Here is a 15,163-nt window from a genome sequence, read left to right as displayed (position 1 = left end):
CTCTGCTGCAAAGTGACAGCCCTGCTCAGTACCTCAGTTTCCCCACCCTTTGCCTTCAGCATGAGCCCTATGGGGAAGACAGCATCTCCAGCTGTGTACCTGCAGCACCTGGCGCAACAGGGCCTCTGGGCATGATCATAATAGTGATGACTCTCAGCGGGGAGGGATCGCTCAGTGGTTTGAGCGTTGGCCTGCTAAACCCAGGGTTGTGAGTTCAATCCTTGGTCACTCTTCTGACCCCTCTGCAGGCAATCCCTGGCACTGCCGCTGGGTGACCTTTGACAAGTCACTTTCCTGCTTGTAATAATGGGGGGGGGTGTGTGTGTGTGTGTGTGTGTGTTTGTTTGTTTGTTTGTTTTCTTGAGACTCCTCCGTACAGCGCCTGGAGATGGCTGGCGGAAAAGCCCCAGCAAGGCGCTCCGTATGAAAGCCAAGCGAAAGCACCCAGCTAGTCACAGAAGCACTGGCAGAAACGCCCGGCCTTGGCCGCCCCTCAGGGTGCGGGGCCAGAGGAGGCTGCACTGCTGTGCTTTCACTTCCTCTGCAGGGGTCGGCATGGCTCTCACCACAGTGGCAGGGAGCCGCCTGGGTCTAATGCTGTGGATCCACGTGGCTTCCTTCTGTGACACATCACCCATTTCACTGCCCGCCCCCGCATGCCGGGCTGGAACAGGTGTGGGCACCTCACTCAGCAGAGCCCCTGTCCCAGGGGGCACAGGAAACAGCCCAGCGAGCCCTGCGCAGTCCTTCATGAACGCCTGCCCCGGGCAAACCCTCCCAGGAATTTCATTCCGTCTAGCCCAGAACCTGCCCTAGGAGCAATCAGGATTCTGCGGCAGGGCCAGCACTGTTCACACGGGGCCACAGGGCGCTGGGCTCCCAGCAGCAGAGCAGACAGACATGTCCATAGCACCCCGTGTTGGCGAGGCTGCAGACAGCAAACACTGCAATCGACAGGCCCCGCTCTTTGCCCCACCGGTGAGCGGGACAGGCAGCAGAAGGGCTGACTCACCGCAGGGCCCCACCAGAGCCCGGGGCGGGGGGAGGAAGTGGGTTATAAAGGAGAGCAGACCTCTGCTGGGATGAGCCAGTTCCTGGAGAAATCCCCGCTCCCCCAGGGCCAGGCTGGCTGCAGGTGGCACGGTGAGGCTGCAGCAGCACCAGGCAACGATCGGGGCCCCACCACGCTCGACACGGGACAGACGCCTCTGAAGACACCGCCAGTGCCCCAAAGCACTCCCAGTTTATTGCCCACCCATGCACACGAACAACTTGTCAGCTGTGCTCTTCTCCTGCAGGGGACCACCACCCTGCAGCTGGTCACCCCCCGGTGAAGGCTGGCCAGGAGATCCGGAGCCACCTTCCCCTTCCATTCCGAGGGAGACTACAGGTCCTTGCCTGTTAGCCCAAACAGCCTGGCCCCAGCTGCTGACAAGTCTCCCGATACGGCTCTAACCTGGGCCCGGTTTGGGTGGGGGAGGATTGCGAGTGACCGCAGCACAGCTGAGACAGGGACAGCTGGGCGGAGAGCAGGTGTACCAGCCTCCGGACTCCTATGGGGGGCACGCTGGGGTGTGCCTCGCGGGGCTCTGCTACTGTCAGCCGGCTCTGATTTCATTAGAAACTATAGATCCACGCAGTGCCCCTGCGCGTCGGCTGTAAAATTACTTTCCGAGGCTGGGGTGGAGGATCCCAGGCCGGGCACCGTGGACATGACAGCAGGTTTGTGCCAAGGACCGACCCACTCCCTGCCCCTCAGCATGCACCAGTCCTCCAGGCAGCCCGGCTTACACCCCCCTCCCCGCTCATTCCTCCAGGCAGGGGCCAGGGGCCTGAGCCTCTGTGATGCCGAGTCTGGGGAGGAGCGGCGGGCCGGACTGTGGGGCGACTCACGTTCACAACACAGGGCACGTGTTTAATGACTGTAACCCGCCATCGCTCTGCCAACGGCCTGGCGAGGCTGGACGCAAACCGGCCCCGCGGCGGCGGCCAAAGCTTCAGAACAAGGGGGCCGCCTGGCGAGGGTCGTCGGGCAGGATGCTGATGGAGTCCTCGGCCCTGCCGCACAGCAGGCACAGCATGGTGTACTCCTGCAACGAGACAGAGGGCGCTCACGCGGGGGCCAGGAGGCGCTCGCTTCCGGACGCAGGGCTGGGAATCCAGGCTATGACGCTCCTTTGTCCCGGGGGTGTGTGTGTGCGTGCGTGTGCGTGTGTGTGTGTGAGAGAGAGAGAGAGAGATGGGGTATGCACCTACACCCTGGCCCAGAGAGAGAGAGAGATGGGGTATGCACCTACACCCTGGCCAAAATTCAGGCCTGGCGGGAGGAGCTAAAAGGGGGACAGCCCAGCTGTGGGGGTGGGGGAAGCCGATCTCCAGCTCTCACTGGGTGCAGGTCAGGGCCTCCCTGAGGGAAGGGGGGTTGGGCCTGAAGCTGAGAGCCCAGGCAAGTGTTAACAAGAAAAGGGACCCTGAGTAGAATGGGGGTCCAGCCCCGGCCAACCCTCCTTTCTGAGTTCCTTGTATTTGTTTTGCAACTTGGCTACCCCCGCAGGGGCAGAGCTTTGGTGTGATTTAGCCGGAGGGCCGAGCCACCATGGCACCAGACCATACCGGAGATGGCGCTGACCCATGAAGACCTGGAGGGAAACTGAGGCCAGAGGAGTAGTGCCACAGTGGGCCACAAGGGGGCGCAGATGCCAGCCCTGCCACGTGGCGAGACAGCGTTCAGTCCCTTCCAATGCGGCCCAGCAGGGCGCCCAGCCGAGAGTCATGCTGGAGAGGGACTCACGCAGGCTGGCCTGAGAGATCACGGCAGGAGAGCCAGACACGGACGGGGCACCTGGCCCTGAGTGAGGGCAAGCTTCGAAAGGCCTCGCTGGTGACCAGACATACAGGGCCAGGGCCGGATTGCTCCCTCTCGGACAGTCATTGGGGTAGTCGCTCATTCAAACATCCCAAGAGCTGGGGCATCCATGGCTCCCCCAGGGAGACTAGTCCACAGCTCGGGATCAGCCCAGCGGGCTGTCTCCATCCTCCCTTCGTCAGCACTGTCCTCACCCTACAAACCAAACCACCAGCCCTCCCCCGCAGAGCCAGGCAGGCAGAGGAGCTGCACATTCGCTGTGCGTCTTCCGTCAGCTCCGAGCAAGATCAGGGCTCCGTCCCCTCCCGCCCCAGCGAGGGGGATGGGTTAACACAATCAGGGCATGCACAGCGCCCGCCAGCCTGGGCGCAGCTACTGACCAGGGCTCTGGGGACGGAAGCGAGCAGGAAAAGGGACCTGCCCTTGGACATTTCAAGGCCAGAAGGGACTGTTCTGCTCAGCTAGTCTGGCCTCCTGTATAAGCCAGGCCAGAGAGCCTCCCGTGACTCCCGCGTCCAGACCAGAACTCCGCTCTGAGCCAGAGCAGAGCTTGAGAGAGACAATCCAACCTGGACTTACAAACGCCATGTCCAAGGCCACCCAGAGGATTCAGGGGGCCTGGGGCAAAGTGGGGGAGCTGCGGTGCTTGTACTCACCTGGCCGCGGTCCGGGTCTTCGGCAGCATTTCGGCGGCGGGGGGCCCTTCAGTCGCTCCGCGTCTTCGGCAGCACTGAAGGGCCTGCCGCCAAAGTCCTGGAGCGACTGAAGGGCCCCCCACCGCCGAAATGCCGCTGAAGACCCGGAGCGACTGAAGGGCCCCCCACCGCCAAAATGCTGCCGAAGACCCGGACCGCCGCCGGGCGAGGGCTCGCGGGGCCCGGGGCCTATTGCCCCACTTGCCCCCCCCGGTGGCCCTGGCCATGTGACAGAGAACCTGCCCCGTCCCTGGGTCAGTGGTTCTGATGGTTAATGTCCCTCCCTGTTAAACATTGGCACCTTATCTCTACTCTCAATGTGCCTCCCTTCAGCTCCTAGCCCCGGATCTCGCTCGGCCAGTCTCTGGTAGATCACAGAGTCCTCTGCTAGCAGAAATCTCTTCCCTGGAAGTGTGATCCAGTCATCCCTCAGCCTTCTCTTGGCTAAACTGAACAGATTGGGCTCCTTTAAGTCTCTCGCTAGAAGGCAGGTTGTTCAGAACTCAACTCCTCCTCTTAGCTCTCTTCTGAGCCCTGTCCCCTTTGTAACATCCTTCGTGCAGGGTGGGCACCAGCACTGGGCAGTCTCCAGCGCCAAAGAGGTCACATCACCTCCTTACTCGTGTTGGACATTCCCGAGCTCGCCCGACGAAGGATCACGCACACCCCCTCGGCTGCGGCACTGCGGTGGGACTCAGACACCTGGTTTGCACCAGGAGTGCGAAGGCTTTTTAGTCGCCGCTTTCCAGGATGCAGGTCCCCATCCCATAGGTGCGACCTGCACTCCTTGTCCCTAGTCGTCTGATCTTGCATTTGGCTGCGTTACAACCCACGCTGCTCAGGTGAGCCCCCTTGCCAAGACCTGGTGCAGAAAGCAGGGTTTGCTCACAGATTTCTGGTTCAAATCGTTACAGGACTGCAGGTCTCGCCTCCCAAATCATTAAATATGGACCAGGAAATCTGATAAGATGCTTCCTTAATGGAGGTGTCAGGCTTAAAAGCTTAAGGAATGTAACTAGCTCTGTTTTCCTTTTCCCTAACCCCACTCCTCCTAGTTATACCTCCTGGGACATGAAACAGGGTATCTGACTGATGGAGTCTGTCCGCCCCACCCCCAGCAGACGTGCATGGTAACTTTTCAACGCCCTCCTGTGCTTCACACCGGCAGCGCCCTGAAGCCCACGGCTGCATTTCCCCAATAGGTGCTCACACTTTCACCAGGCGCTGCAGACTGCTAGTCTTACTCTCCGCAGCGGCTTGCCAAGGGACCGACAGGCTGTCCCATCCCGCCCCGGGCAATGCAGGTACAACCACCGCAAGGCGGGAAGGGAAAGGCCGCTGGAGTTTTTCACACTACAGACTGCAAACCGCTGGCCTTGTTTTCACTCATCCAACGCCAGTTTCAAAAGGAGTCAGACTCGCTCCCACCCCCAGACACTGGTGCTGCCCAACGCCGATATCAGAGGAGAGCTCCTGAAATGGACCGGCAGAGAGGCCTCCAGGTAGTCAGGGCCTGGCCCTCCAGGGGGCGGCCACTGAAAACACGCCCCTCCAAGCCCGCTAGCTCCCTCTGGTGGTTATAAAGAGCATAGGACACCCGGAATGGGAGCACACTCCGGCAACTGCAGGTTTGGAACAGAAAGGCGGTAAACTTCAGCTTGCAGAGGCATCGGTTTAGGAACCTCAGACCCAGAGCAGCTCCATCAGCCCTCCCCTGCTTTGCCCCCCTGAGAGGGCAGCTTGGAGGTGTGGCTAATGCATGCTCGTATCTCAGAGCGTCTCGGAACTGTCCTGCAGCTCTGGTTGGTGGACTATGCCCAACGCTGGTCTTTCAAGCCGATCCATTGCAAAACTCTGTAATCTGGCTCCCTTTGTTGCTCTGAAGCCGTGCTGACTGTCAGGGTGTGATCCAGGGTCTGCCAGAGAACTCCCCCCCTCCTCCCCATCTGCTTCCACCGGCCTTGTCATCTCACCTACGGCTCTGCAGGCAGGTATGATAAAACCCAGCTGCCGAGGTAGAGGGAGAACACAACTAGCAAGGTCAGGGATCGGGCCACACCCATCCTGCCAGTGGCTCGGGGGCCTGGGTCTGCCTCCTAAGCTGGACCGGGGCTGAAGAGCCCTGTGGACCTTCCTGTGCAGAAGAAATTAACAGCTGTGGTTCTTCCAGCAATTGTCCCACGGCCTTGCTGTGTGTCTGCTTTAAAACACTGATTCAGCAGGGTCCTGCGCACCCTCAGCGCTGCAGGGCTTCATGTGGGGTGGAAGGTACTCAGCCCTGCACCCCATGGCATCGGGTCCTAAAGCACTCAGGCTGGAATTCTCTACGGAACCTAAGGGAGTTAGAACCCCAAGTCCTATTAAAAGTCAGTGGGAAGTGCTTTTGAAAATTACCCCCTCCCAAACCCCATTGACTTGTGCTCCTAAGTCGAGGTGCTTTTCAAAATGCCAACCTAAAGCCAGAGCTGTAGGCAGTCATGCTAAATGAGGGGTTCTCAAACTGGGAGTTGGGACCCGTCGGGGGTCGTGAGGTTGTTACATGGAGGGTCATGAGCTGTCAGTCTCCACCCCTTTAAACTCCACTTCTCCTCCAGCATTTATAATAGTGTTAAATATAAAAAGTGGTGGGGGGGGGGGTCGCACTCAGAGGCCTGCTGTGTGAAAGGGGTCACCAATGCAAAAGTTTGAGAACTACTGCGCTAAATGCTACATCCATGCACGGGAGCCAGGCTCCGCTTGTGCATACAGAATCTCAACCCTCGTGTTGCATGGACGTCCCCTTGCCTGATCCGACAGTGTCAGATCGGCCCAAAGTGTTGGGAGCTGGAGAGACGCTAATCAGCGGGATGCACCCGTCACCTACCTCGGGCACCATGCCCAGCAGGTGGAAGTGCGGCTGTGGCAGCTTGGAATCCACAGCTGGGAAGTCAAGCCACGTTTTACAGTGAAGCTGGCCCTACAAAAGCACAGCAGGTTTGGCAGTGACTTGAATCCCTCCCCTAGCTGAAGCAGTAGACGGGCTGCTCAGGACACAATCCCACACGTACTGTGGCAACAGTAGCCTGCAGAATCCAAGAGCACCTCCAGATGGAAACCCACAGAGCAGAACTTTCTACTCCGGCCGCCGGGGTTCCTTGTGCTTCCGTGACAGCACTCCCAGGGCTTTCCAAGTCTCGGGGCGTTCGTATGAAGGAATAAAGGAGTGCGTATTTGTGATCTGTGTACGTGCACGTGTGATGAAGTGGAATTTTCGGTGACATTTTTATGCCCCTATGCGTGCCTCAGTTTCCCCTACATTTTGCATGGCAATCCAGTAGGGAAAAAGGACTGTTTGCTCTCAGGGCAGGCTTGAGAGACAGAGGCATGAATGGCATCTAGCTGTCTGAGCCTGAATGGGTCGTTAAAAAGGACTGGCTGAGGCTCACCCCATATCAATGAAGAATCCAAGACGACAATGGGAAAGCCAATCACCAGGACACGGACACCTAGTAGCCTGCGCCCCAGAGGGGGATGGATTTCGCTCAGCAGGGAGGCTGAGCAAACCCCCCAGCTGGAGAACAAAGGGCTGGGAAGGTGGAAGGTGGGGTTAGGAGCTGGCTGTGGGAAGGAGTCGGGGCTCTCACCTGGGAACTGACCACGGAGGTCAGACTGAGACAGAGCCCGAACAGAGGTGTTCACCGCAGCTTGGCTGGGCTCTGGGCGGAGCAGGACAGACTTGGGCCGGGCTTTAACCTTCATTTCTCTGTGCTCACCTACGGCCCTCCTGTGCTGTGCGACAGCTGACTGCTGAACCCGGCTGTTTTAACACTGAGTGTCACTGCAAATACTGCGGAGGTGCATGGTCCCTGAAGAGGGGACACGTCTCTCCCAGGGGTCTGGCTCAGTGGGACTTGCTGGGCAGAGCTCAGGGTGTGAAGCAGGAGGGCTGGAGCTGCCAAGGTGTAGCCAAAGGAGGCGGTGAAGCCGGCTGGCCCGCGCTGCAGGAAGAGTGAGACCCCTGGGGGGCCAGCACGCTGAAGGGCTGGTTCCAAAGCTGGGGGCGTAGCCATAGGTGCCAACTTTTCCCAGGGCTGGTGGGTGCTGGCCCCTGGCCCTGCCCTGACTCTACCCCTGCCCCGCCCCCATTCCAACCCCTTCCTCAAAGTCCCCACCTCAACTCCGCCCCCTCCCTGCCCCTATTGGACTCCTTCCCCAAATCCCCGCCCCAGCCCTTCCCAGAGCGGGCTGCGTTCCCCCTCCTCCCTCCCAGCGCTTGCTGCCATGAAACAACTGTTTCGCGGCGGCAAGCGCTGGGAGCTAGGGGGAGAAGCGGGGCCGCGACGCGCTCAGGGGAGGAGGTGAGCTGGGGCGGGGAGCTGCTGGTGGGTGCAGAGCACCCATCGACTTTTCCCCGTGGGTGCTCCAACCCCGGAGCACCCACGGAGTCGGCGCCTCTGGCCGTAGCACTGATCCTGGGGCTCCGTGACAGCATGTAAGACAACATACCTGGTAATCGTCCACCACGCTGAATGTATATTCGTGCCTGGCTATCATGTGATGACAGTTCTTACACACATCTGGAACGAAAACCAGAGATTCACAAGGATCGCCTGCTTGGAGGGAGACCTCACTTTCCACAACCTGGGGGCGGGGGAATCGCACTGATCTGAGATCAAGGACCTGCTATCCTGCGTCAGTGACAAAAAGTCCTCCTGGTCCAAGAGGGCAGCCAAATATCTTTGGATCCCCCCTGACTAGATCCCCCCCAGTTTTCTAATACATTTTGTGGATTCACCAAAGCAATTCAAAAATTTGTATTTCGCAGCCCCACGAATGCCTGGAGAATTTGTTTTACTACATAAGGTTTCACCTTCGCTGTACGGGCCAGGGCCATTTCTGGCTGGGAGCAGGGCAAATAGTTCAAAAGTAGTCAACTTTTCTAACCACCGGAGCCTGGGCATTGAACAGAAAAGGAGACCTTTCACTTCCTGATATTCCCTGAAGCAGCACGCTCACTGGGTCCTCTACACCACAACCTGTAATCACTGGGGAAACCTGTATAAACTCAGGGGACTAATGGAAACATGCCACCTTTAACCATTCCCAACTCAGCTCCTGTGTCAACCTACAAAGCATATTTATTTAATCTATTCACGCTCGAGCGCAATTCCGGCTCTGACCCTGCAATTGGCTGGAGCGCCACCAAAGTCATTAACTTGGCCGTTTAAATCCGGCAGAAATTGTTTCCCGCTTGTGGTTATTTGTAGGCCTCTGTGAAATGAGTTGAGGGGCATAAGATAAGCTCCCACGTAGCAAAAGCCACCTGCACTTCAGTCTCAGCAGGGAGGCCCAAGGTGCCGAATGGGCTAGGGCAAATGATTCTTGCAGCCCTGCAGATGGTTGCCTGGTGGTCGGGGGCCAGGCAGGGGATGAGGGAGAAGTCTGGACTGGCACTGGATTTTAGAATCCAGGGGGGTCAATCTAGGCCCTTCCACGAGCACCAATGCAGATGGAAATGATCCGTTCACTCCAAAGAGTGTAAATGGAACATACACAAATAAATGCCAAGCTGAGAACTCTTTCCTGCATTTTAAAAAAGAGACAGGGATACTGACAATCCAACACAACCCCATTCTCTCCACATCCCTTCAGTCCTCTTTCCTCACATTTTACCTGGCTTTAAAAAAAAAAAAAAATCGACGCACACGTGGCAAGCAGGAGGTTTACTCTGGTGATTAGGGAGAGCTAAGCTATCAATTGCTGGAGAATTTTGGCTCTAAAAACAAAACAATAACCTGGCATGGTTGCAAAACGTGAACAGATACAGAGCTGCTTCCCTGAGTCTGCAGGCCAGTTAGCTTCAGTTCCTCTGCTGGTGTGAGCAGCCCTAGATCGACATTCACAAGACTCTGGTCAGTTTCACAGCGGCTGTTCACAACACTATGAGTATCAGTGAAGCATTTCAGGCAGGGCTTCTTGGGGGCAGTGGGCAGCAGCAGAGGCAGGCACTGGAGCTAATCACAGGTGAGGATGACACACAAACAGAGGCAGGGGAGAGATTCTGGACACCAGCCCTGTCTCAGCAGCGCAGCGGAGAGGTTGGGGGTGAGGAGGGAGCGTTCAGCAGCAGACACTCCTCCAGCACTGGAGTAGGGAGGGGAGCTCCAGCCTCAGGCCCGGATTCTGAGAACAGTTAGGCACGTGCTTACGAAGCTGTAGCCATACCACACAGGTTTTGTACTGCTGTAACTAGGTTAGCTAGGGGATGTGATTTCTTTTAAACCAACATAGTTCTACTGATACAACCCCTCAGGTAGACAGTTATACCAGAATAGATCCTTCCCCTTCCCGGAGAGACGCTGTATACTGGTATAAACACCTTTGTACTGGTATAGCTGCATCCACGCTAGGGGGTTGTGCCATATTCATAGATTCCTAGCTTAAGGCCAGGGGGGACCATTAGATCATCTCATCTGACCTCCTGTATAGCCCAGGACAGAGAATTTCGCTCAGTTCTCTCTGGACTGAGCCCAGTAACTTGCGTTTGGCTAAAGCAGATCTTCCCGAAAGGCCTCCAGTCTGGATCTGAAGCCTTTGAGAGGGAGCAGCGACCCCTTCCCTTGGCTCCTCCGATGGGCATGGTTAGAAATGTGGGCCTTATTGGTAATTTTGAATTTGTCTGGCTTTAACCCCCAGCGACTGGTATAGGAACCCCACTGGGATAATTTAAACCGTACAACTTTTGTGGGTAGACAAGGCCTTAGACACTTTCCAGCCAGGGACTTATGTGAAAGCGGCACACATGAGGAAGGTCACAGGATAGCAGCAAAGTAAAAATTTCAGCAACCTTCTCCTTCCCCACAGCTGGGGACCTGGGTCACTGCCTTAGATCTCTTTAGGGAGCTCCAGCCATCTTTCCTACTACTCTCTGGCTAAGAGATGCCTGGGAACTTTTTCAAGTCAAGTATTAAACTCTATCCCTCCCCACAACAGGTACACCTCTACCTCGATATAACGCTGTCCTCGGGAGCCAAAAAATCTTACCGCGTTATAGGTGAAACCGCATTATATTGAACTTGCTTTGATCCACCGGAGTGTGCAGCCCCCTCCCCCCCCGGAGCGCTGCTTTACCGCGTTATATCCGAATTCGTGTTATATCGGGTCGCGTTATATCGAGGTAGCAGTGTATAATAAGAAGCAAACATGAACCTGTGGCTCCGTGCACACTCAATGGAGGGGACAAACAAGGGGAACTCCTTACGGTCATAAGTGATGATTTCTTCTCCATCCTCCTCCTCCGTTGCTCTGTTTGCGATCAGCACAAAGTCCCTCTTGTTGCACTCCACACACCCCACGTAGTTGAGCAGGAAAGATCCGTTCTCCAGGCAGGTGTTACCCTACAGTATTGAGAGGAAAACTATCCACCTCCGTTCCTATGCTATTGTCAAACACCCATCCCCGCCCCTTCAATTTGTCCCAACGTTGTATTTAGTGGAAATTATTGACAGCACATGCAAGGGCTAGGACAGGGGTCCCCAAACTGTGGGGCACGCCCCCCTGCTCCAGGAAGTATGTGGGAGTTTGGGAGGCAAATTGTTCACCAGCTGCTAACTGACATAGCAGAGTTTCCCTGCAGGCCCCTGAGCAGGAGTCACAGAATATGAGGGTTGGAAGGGACCTCAGGATGTCATCTAGTCCAACCCCCTGCTCAAAGCAGGACCAATCCCCAGACAGATTTTTGCCCCAGATCCCTAAATGGCCCCCTCAAGAACACAGAGGTAAACAAGAACATCTGAAATGTCACCCCAGAGTCAGTGGGACATCTAGTCCAGTAACACATACTTCAGAGAAAAGTGCAAGGAAGCCAGCAGTAGACAATTCGGGAATAACCTTCCCCTGAGTGGAGTTTCATGATAACCCAGTCAGTTAGTGACCGGCTTATGCCTTGAAACATGAGGGCTTATATCCCTCAGGGGCAGGTCACGTCAATCTCCTTACCTGAGTTTCCCCAACTGTAAAATTGGGGTAATGATATTGACCTGCTTTGAGATCTCTGGCTGAAAAGCCCTATACCTGAATGGAGATTGTTCGTAACCCTGAACAAAACATTAAGATTGTTCTTTCAAAGGTTAACAAATTATCCTTGTCTTCATACAGCTTTGAATATGTACTATGCAGAAGAAAAATGCTGCTTTCCCTTTATGGTGTTAGTAGTTTACATTTAACACAGTACTGTATTGGCTTTTTTGTTGTTGTCTCTGCTACTGCCTGATTGCGTACTTCTGGCTCCAAACGAGGTGCGTGGTTGACTGGTCAGTTTGTAAGTCTGAGGTTCTACTGTAACTGCGTATGAGCTCATTAGCCATGTGTCTAATTCTTTGAATTCCTCTAAGCTCTTGGTCTCAGCAATACTTTGTTGCAATGAGTTCCACAGGTTTTTACATAGCATAATTATTTCCTTTTATAATTTTAAATGTATTGTATTTCAACTCCATTGAATGTTCCTTTGTTCTTGTGTTACTTACTACAAAGAAGGCCGTGACTTGCCTTCTCTTATTGTTAATATTTTTGCATATCTCGATTGTGTTCCCTCTTATTTAACTCCCCGCTAAACTGTCCCATCTTTTCAGTCTCTTCTCACAGAGCAGTCTTTCTATGCCCCCATTGTTTTTGTTACCATCTCAGTACGCTGTTCTTTCTGCTCTATCTTTTTCAAGATAACACTATCCCAGGGGCAGGGGCACGGCTGGTTTATGTACCGGCATTGCATTGTCTGCAGTATTATGTCCTATCCCTTAGGCAGCTTCACAGTGCCTTTGCCCCCTGCTACGACATGGGCAGAAGTTTGCATCAGGCCGTGCAGGGACATCAGAATCCTGACACCTGGCAGGTCCCGACAAGGGAGGGATTTTCAGAAGTGCCTGGCATTGGCCTGGGTCTGCACTCATTAAAATCACAAGGAGTTTTACCAGTGACTTTGGTGGGAGTAGTTAGGCTTGAAAACCACACCCTTAAAACCCCGCAGAGAGCAGGACTACCCCCCACACAGGGTGCATCCAGAGGTGCTGGAACTAGGGGTGCTGCCACACCCCCTGGCTTGAAGTGGTTTCCATCACATACAGGGCTTACAATTCGGTTCAATGGCTCTCAGCATCCCCAGTATACAAATTGTTCCAGCAGCACCCCTGGGTGCATCTGGGTGCCAAAGGTACCCAGGGCAGCCTCTAGCCCCCCTGGCGGGGGGGGGGGAGCCCACTCTACAGAGGGAGATGGGAGCGACTCATCCTAAGTATCAAGTCAGAAACCGAACCCAGGAGTCCTGGCTCCAGCCCCCACCCCCCGCCCAGAGCTGGGGAGAGAACCCAGGAGTCCGGGCTCCCAGCCCCCCCCGCCCAGAGCTGGGGAGAGAACCCAGGAGTCCGGGCTCCAGCCCCCCACCGCCCAGAGCTGGGGAGAGAACCCAGGAGTCCGGGCTCCAGCCCCCCACCGCCCAGAGCTGGGGAGAGAACCCAGGAGTCCGGGCTCCAGCCCCCCACCGCCCAGAGCTGGGGAGAGAACCCAGGAGTCCCGGCTCCAGCCCACCACCCCCCGCCCAGAGCTGGGGAGAGAACCCAGGAGTCCGGGCTCCAGCCCCCAACCAGAGCTGGGGAGAGAACCCAGGAGTCCGGGCTCCAGCCCCCCACCGCCCAGAGCTGGGGAGAGAACTCAGGAGTCCCGGCTCCGGCTCCAGCCCACCACCCACCGCCCAGAGCTGGGGAGAGAACCCAGGAGTCCCGGCTCCAGCCCCCCACCGCCCAGAGCTGGGGAGAGAACCCAGGAGTCCCGGCTCCAGCCCACCACCCCCCGCCCAGAGCTGGGGAGAGAACCCAGGAGTCCGGGCTCCAGCCCAGAGCTGGGGAGAGAACCCAGGAGTCCGGGCTCCAGCCCCCCACCGCCCAGAGCTGGGGAGAGAACTCAGGAGTCCCGGCTCCGGCTCCAGCCCACCACCCACCGCCCAGAGCTGGGGAGAGAACCCAGGAGTCCGGGCTCCAGCCCCCCACCGCCCAGAGCTGGGGAGAGAACCCAGGAGTCCGGGCTCCAGCCCCCCACCGCCCAGAGCTGGGGAGAGAACCCAGGAGTCCGGGCTCCAGCCCCCAACCAGAGCTGGGGAGAGAACCCAGGAGTCCGGGCTCCCAGCCCCCCACAGCCCAGAGCTGGGGAGAGAACCCAGGAGTCCGGGCTCCAGCCCAGAGCTGGGGAGAGAACCCAGGAGTCCGGGCTCCAGCCCCCCACCGCCCAGAGCTGGGGAGAGAACTCAGGAGTCCCGGCTCCGGCTCCAGCCCACCACCCACCGCCCAGAGCTGGGGAGAGAACCCAGGAGTCCGGGCTCCAGCCCCCCACCGCCCAGAGCTGGGGAGAGAACCCAGGAGTCCGGGCTCCAGCCCCCCACCGCCCAGAGCTGGGGAGAGAACCCAGGAGTCCGGGCTCCAGCCCCCAACCAGAGCTGGGGAGAGAACCCAGGAGTCCGGGCTCCCAGCCCCCCACAGCCCAGAGCTGGGGAGAGAACCCAGGAGTCCGGGCTCCAGCCCAGAGCTGGGGAGAGAACCCAGGAGTCCGGGCTCCAGCCCCCCACCGCCCAGAGCTGGGGAGAGAACCCAGGAGTCCCGGCTCCGGCTCCAGCCCCCGCTCCCGGGTGGGGATCCAGGGGCGGGGCGGGGCGGGGCGGGGCCAGGCCCCGCCCCCTTACCCGGGACGGGTACTCGGTCTCCACGCAGCCCCCGCACATGACGCCGCCGCGGCCACCGCCTCTTCCGGCTTCCAGGAGTATCGCGTCTCGCGAGAGCTGCCAGTCCCGCCCCGCGCGCCCGGGAGGGTTTAGGGGCGGGGCCTGGGAGGAGCCGGGAGGCTGGGTGGGCGGGGCCTGAGGGTGTGGGCGGGGCCTGAAGGGTTGGAACTGGGCTCTGGGGAGTCGCTCAGGACCTAGGGTGGGGTCTGAGGAGAGCAGGGTGGGGTCTGGAGGAGTGGGGGCGTTGCCTGTGGATGAGTAGGCGTGGCCTATGGGGAGTGGGGCGTGGCCTGCAGGGTCAGGGTGGGGGGTCTTTGGGGAGGGGGTGTGGCCTGTGGGGCGTGGCCTGCAGCATCAAGGGGGCGGGTCTATTGGGAATGGGGCATGGCCGATGGGCAGTGGGATGTGGCCTGTGGGGCCAGGCCAGGGTGGGGCAAGGGGGGGAGGCGTTAGGCAGCGGGGTGGGGGTTGTAGCTTGTCTGAAGCAGGGCTTTCAGGTGTGTGTCTCTCTGTGCGTGTTTAACGGACCGTGAAGACATATGGTATGTGCGGACAGCTGCAGCAGGAGGGGCTCTGCCATGCCAGCGCCAGTGACCCATAACCCCTTCCCTGCCCCGATCCCTGTTTTTGTTCTTTTAACAGCAGCCCCAGCCTCCTCTTCCAGCAGCAAAGGCATGGCAAGCCCCCTCCCCTAGAGTCACAGGACTGGGACAGACGGGGCTCGGTCCACCCAAGACTAAAGGCCCAGCCTCTCAGCTAAAGGGCAGGAACGACTAGACCGGGGTGGGCAAAATCCGACCTGCGGCCCGAATCCGGCCCACCTAACATTTCTGTCTGGCCTCCTCATCCCCATCGCGA

General features: G+C 57.9%; 1 protein-coding gene across 1 annotated transcript; it reads right to left on the bottom strand.

Moving 5' to 3' along the window:
- Nucleotides 1–1,894: 1,894 nt before the first annotated feature.
- CHURC1 (churchill domain containing 1) lies at nt 1,895–14,368 on the bottom strand. The gene is made up of 4 exons (XM_054025078.1): nt 14,267–14,368; nt 10,802–10,937; nt 8,047–8,117; nt 1,895–2,090 (listed from the first exon to the last, which is right to left on the bottom strand). The coding sequence occupies exons 1-4, from the start codon at nt 14,303–14,305 to the stop codon at nt 1,998–2,000; spliced, it is 339 nt and encodes a 112-aa protein (XP_053881053.1). The 5' UTR covers nt 14,306–14,368; the 3' UTR covers nt 1,895–1,997.
- Between the last annotated feature and the right edge of the window lie 795 nt (nt 14,369–15,163).

The sequence above is a fragment of the Malaclemys terrapin genome, chromosome 4, assembly GCF_027887155.1.
Source record: "Malaclemys terrapin pileata isolate rMalTer1 chromosome 4, rMalTer1.hap1, whole genome shotgun sequence".
In the NCBI taxonomy this organism is placed as follows: domain Eukaryota; kingdom Metazoa; phylum Chordata; order Testudines; family Emydidae; genus Malaclemys; species Malaclemys terrapin.
This window is presented reverse-complemented; position numbering and strand designations above follow the sequence as displayed.